The 5,875-nt window shown below is 22.9% G+C and overlaps 1 protein-coding gene across 1 annotated transcript; it reads right to left on the bottom strand.

The window, feature by feature from the left end:
* Positions 1–4,247: 4,247 nt before the first annotated feature.
* Positions 4,248–5,487, bottom strand: LOC133795071 (uncharacterized). The gene is made up of 2 exons (XM_062232523.1): positions 4,342–5,487; positions 4,248–4,253 (listed from the first exon to the last, which is right to left on the bottom strand). The coding sequence occupies exons 1-2, from the start codon at positions 5,485–5,487 to the stop codon at positions 4,248–4,250; spliced, it is 1,152 nt and encodes a 383-aa protein (XP_062088507.1).
* Between the last annotated feature and the right edge of the window lie 388 nt (positions 5,488–5,875).

Raw genomic sequence — 5,875 nt, 5'->3', positions numbered from 1 at the left:
GAAAAGAATAAGTACAAAAAATGAATAAAAATGAAGGAACAAAACCAAAAAAACAAAACAAAAGAAATGATGAAGGAAAAAAAATAGATATATGAATAAAAATGAAAAGAAGAAGAAGAAGAAGAAAAATGGAAAGAAAAAAAAATATGAATGAAAAAATTGGTAGAAAAAATGAAAAAATAAAAAGAGAAAATAATAAATACAAAAATGAAACAATAGAAAGAAAAATGAAAAAAATATGAAAAAAAAACATAACAATACAAATGAAATAAAAAAAATAGATAAATGAATAAAAATGAAAAGAAGAAGAAGAAGAATGGTAAAATGGAAAGAAAAAAAAAGGATGATGGAAAAAATTGGTAAAAAAAAGAAGAAAAAGAAAAAGAAAAAATAAGTAAGAAAAAAATAACTAAAAAATGAAGGAGAAAATAAAAAATTGAATAAAATAAAATAAAATTACTTTCATAAACAAAGAAAATATAACTATGATACAAAATATGGTAATTTCCATAATTTAGTTAGCTACTAATTATGTTTCTCATACTTTAATTTTTTTTTAATAAATTTTCCAATACAAATTAAAAAATTATAATTCTTATATTTTTGCACATTTAATAATATAAAAATAATATTTTTGAAAATTTTCTTTTTATTTTTCCACCGAGGGCACAATAAACTTTATGGTAGGCCCTGGCCTATAGTGGATAATAGTTAAAAGAAGTTTCACAAATATATGGTAACTACAAACTAGTATAACACGTATCCCTCTTCCATTTAGGGTATTATAATTACAAAGATTAAAATGATAGCTTTCTAGATACTTTAAAGAGAAAAGTTGACAACTACCCATTTTTAGGAGTAGTTAACTAAAATTAGACACTAAATATATTTAGTTGAACTTTACCCATTATTATCATGAGATTTCTCAAATTACCCTTATTTGAGTACATGATTCTAAGTGTTGTTGTAATGTGTATTATATGTGCTATATTATAGTTAAATTAGAAATACATTCTAATTGTAGTGTGTTTAAGGAGAGAAAAAAAACATGTAATTGAAAGGGTATAATGGGTACATTAATTGAAAATTTGGGTACTAAAATAAAAGTTAAAAATAGTAGGTAAAAATTAAAATGGATCATTTAAAATGGGTATAGGATCTAATTTCCACTACTCTACTCTTCTACTTTAAAGTGTTATAATTTTACTCATTTGTTTAGGTCCGAATAATTTTGTTTACTATAAGTTGTTAGTAAGAGAAATTAATCGATTCAGAATTTCAGATATTATTTTATTCTCTTTGTTGCTAGTGAGTTGATACTTATGATTCTAGTTAGGATATGTCATTTTGAGTATCTAAAATCAAAATAAGGTATGGTATGATTGTTAGTTAGGTATATATACATATATATATATATATATATATTCTTACAAATCTGAAATAGATAAGAATAATACGTGTAACTTGAATGGGTGCTTGAACAATTCACATTTATTACTTAATGAAACTTACATAATGCAAATACTTAACTTGTTATTTAGTCTAAATTAATTTTAGATCTACTTAAATTATGAACAAATTTATATTATAATATTAATAATAATAAATAAAAGAATAATTAATACTCTAGTTCGTTAATTAGAGTGCATTGCCGGTATCATAATAAGAAGGCTACCCTCGTTTTGATAATTTTCACCGTACTTATTAATATTAAAATAAAATATAAATAAATACATGAAGAAATAAATTAAACATGATAAATAAGATTGAAGAAAAACAAGGAGAATTAATTTTAAAGTTGTAAATATGTTTATCATGTATTTATTTTTATTATATATTTTTTAATTATCATATAATATATTTAATAGAATGAATTATAGTTCTATAGTATATATAAATATTTAAATTAATAATCTTTACATATACGATATCTAAATACAACAGTGACATATATTTATATTTACATGACTACATGACATATATATATAAATTATAATAATATTTTTTAAAAAATTAATAATAAAAATAAAAATAAAATAATAATAGAAAAATTCATAGTGTAGAGTAGTATACATGCATCGTCTATTTTAATTAATTAATTACTTTTTGTTTAATTTTATATTTGTTTTAATTTTTGAATTTGGTAATAACAATTAGAGATTATATATTAAATATTTAATATAATATTAATATTATACGTCATTTTTAAATTTAAGTTTATTGCTAGTTGATAGTAGATTATATTATATGTTTAATATGATATTATTCTAATACGTAAAATTTAAGTTTAATTAAATTTTATTTAAGTTATAAAATTATGATTTTATTATTTTAAAATGATTATCATTGTAAAATATCTCAAAATATCATATTTTAATTTATCTAATTTTATTTAAGTTTAAGTCAATACTCAAAAATATAAAATTTGTTTAATTATTTTTTTATTTAATTTTATTTAAATCTAAGTCATGTTTACAATCTACCGTTATAGGAATATTCTATTAAATATAAGAATATTTTGTTATAGTTAACAGAAAAAATAAATAAAAAACTGTTAAAATCAAGAATTTCTGCTATGTACACACTTCATTTTTAAATTTAAGTTGTTGATAGTAGATTATATTATATTATATGTTTAATATGATATTATTCTAATACGAGAAGTTTAAGTTTAATTAAATTTTATTTAAGTTATAAAATATATGCTTTTATTATTTTTAAATAATTATATAATATCTAAAAAATATCATATTTTAATTTATTTAATTATTTAATTTTATTTAACTTTAAGTCAATATAAAAAAAAATCCTATTTTAATTTGTTTAATTTTATTTAAGTTTAAGCCATGTTTACAATCTATTGTTAAATATAAGAATATTATGTTAAATATAATAATATTCCGTTAAAGTTAACAGAAAAAAACGGTAAAATTAAGAATTTCCGTTATCTATACACTTTTTATAAAGAAGAGATATTTAACAGTTTTTTTATTAATTATTTTTTATGTTAATTTTAACAAAATATTACAAATATTTAATTGGATATATTTTTAAAACTAATTAAAAATAAATATTTATTAATTATATTAATATAAATTCAAATATTATTATAATAATATTTAATACAAGACTATATATTTAATAATTATATTAATATAAATTCAAATTTTATTATTATATTAATATTTAATAGAAGACTATATATTTAATTATTATATTAATATAAATTAAAATGTGATAAAAATAACATAATTATAATAATATATAATACATAATCTTAATTTTCATTAAAAAAATTCTCATTTATATTTAGAAAGAAAATATATTATTTTTTATTACTTAATTCAAATTTTATAGATATATTCATATTAAATAACAACAAACATTATAAATGCATTATATATATGTGTTGCGTGTGTACAAATAGTATGATTGTGTAACTACATAATAAATTAGAATGACATTTCTATTATATCAAGAATAAACAATTTTTTTCGTCAATTATTGAGGTGTGATTTGAATAATTTTTGTACCTTAAATAGGGTAATTTGTGAATCTAAAATGTTATCATATTATTTTTTTTTTAAAAACCATAAATAATATTTTTGTTTTATTTTTTATTTTAATATGTTTATGTCATTCTTTTATATATAATATTGTTTATTTATTTAAAATTTATATGACAATTATAAAGATATAATAGGATTAATTAAAAAATATTCTAAATAAAACTAAACAAATGCACATTACATGTTATTTTTACTTGGTATTTATATAAATTACGCCTGCTTATGTGTCATCTTAAGCTTTCTCCATTCATATTATTTTTTATTTTATTTTTTCACATTTTTATTTATTTTCAAATTATTTGTATATGTTGTGCAATATGAATTCTTAATAAGTTTTTTTTTTTAAAAAAAAGTTCCACATGGTTTAGAAACTATAGTTTATAAATACATTCTCCGTTTGTATATAATTAAATAAAGTTATGCCTTGAAGCGAATAGGTAGGCGTTCTACATTCCATATTATTGTATATATTATGTTGGGTAATATATGGCTTAATATATTTTTCTTTTTGTTTTTATCAAGAAAGAAAAATTTTATTAATTACAACCAGAATACAAACTAACAACCTCCTTAACGAGATGACACCAGCAACATTACAAGGAACATATTTTCTTTACAAAGATCCTTTCATTTTCTTTTGTATAAAGCAACTAATTCTATGGATAATATCTTTTTTTATCATATCTATTATAAAATTGACTCTATGAGAGTAACTATTAACAAAACAAGTATTCTGATTATACCAAATATAATAAATTGTTGCTGAAAATACAGCCGCCACAATCGCTGCCTTAACATCTCTTCTCATATCTTCAATCCAACGGGTCCAGCCACTGAATTTTAAAGGCAAATTGCATCCAATCCAATCTTGTATTTGATGCACCACCTGCTGAGAGAAAAAGCAATCAAAACATAAATGTTCATGGTTCTCTTCAGCTTGTTCACAAACCGGGCAGAGGAAGCAATCAAGATGCATAAGCAACCCATGCAAGTGATTCCAAGTTAACAACTTATCATTCACCGCTTGCCAAGTAATAAATCGATGCTTTGACACACTCATCCTATTCCACACAAAGCGATGGTACTTGACTGGATCTTGGTGTATAAATCTCGTATAAAGCAAACCAATTTTGAATCTCCCTTGACTGCCAGCTTCATCGACTTCCTTTTGAGTAAAAATTTCTCGAATGTGACAAATTTTGCGCCAATACCAACTTGAATCTGCCTTAAGTTGGTATTGCCAGAAACTTTGACCCTTTAAGTATACAGTGTTTATCCATTTCACCCACAGAGTCTCTTGTTGGTGACTAATAGCCCAAACATATTTGGCAAGCATTGCCTTGTTCCACTTAGCTCCTTCACCGAAACCCAAACCTCCAAAAAAATTTGGCAAGCAAACAGTGGACCAGGAGGTGAGATGAAAATTACTTCTGGTACCATTGTTACCCCATAGAAACCACAAGCATAGCTTGTCTACCTCTTTAACTATGCTTTGAGGGAGCAAGAAGATGTTCATCCAGTAGTTTCGCAAACCCAAAAGAACAGATGTAATGAGTTGAGTCTGCCCTGCATAAGATAAATGTCTACTAGCCCAAGTGTGAAGCTTTAGTTTAATTTTTTTAAGGATCTCACCACAATCTGCCACTTTCCATTTTGTTGGCCTCATAGGAATCCCCAGATATTTAAGAGGAAAAGTTCCCTCTTCAAGCTGCAAAATCTGAAGCAACTGGACCTTGACAGTAGCCGAAACACCTCCAAAAAACACTTGATATTTACTGAGATTGGCCTTCAATCCTGTACTATTGCAGAAGTCCTCAAAAACCTGTTTAACAATCTGGACTGAGCCGCTGTTAGCTTTACAGAAAATCACTAAGTCATTAGCAAAGCAAAGGTTGATAATCTTTAGGCTTTTACACATAGGGTGATATCAGAAATCTTGTTGCAGAGCCCCTAGTTGAAGCAACCGAGTGAGGGATTCCATAACCAAGACAAACAGTATTTTTTTTGTTTGTAAAAGTATTATATGGTATAGAAACGTTGTGGGTGTTTACTTATAATCATTCTTCTTTTATTTTATTTGGGTGATTGATTAACTTAGTGTATATCTATATATTTATAAGAGGATATTTACTACAAATTTAAAAGAAAAAAATATATTAAAATAACTTTACAATAACATTTTTTTTTTCTGGTATGAATCAAAGTCAAATAAATTTATTTCATATAAAATTGAAGTAATGTATAGGTATAATAAGCTTACTTAACATATATATAAATATAAAAGGGGTATATTTTGAATATGACCT

The sequence above is a fragment of the Humulus lupulus genome, chromosome 8 (assembly GCF_963169125.1).
Source record: "Humulus lupulus chromosome 8, drHumLupu1.1, whole genome shotgun sequence".
Classification (NCBI taxonomy): domain Eukaryota; kingdom Viridiplantae; phylum Streptophyta; class Magnoliopsida; order Rosales; family Cannabaceae; genus Humulus; species Humulus lupulus.
This window is presented reverse-complemented; position numbering and strand designations above follow the sequence as displayed.

Coding starts and splice junctions, on each gene's coding strand:
- LOC133795071 (XM_062232523.1), bottom strand. CDS start 5,487: ATGTGTAAAAGCCTAAAGATTATCAACCTTTGCTTTGCTAATGACTTA.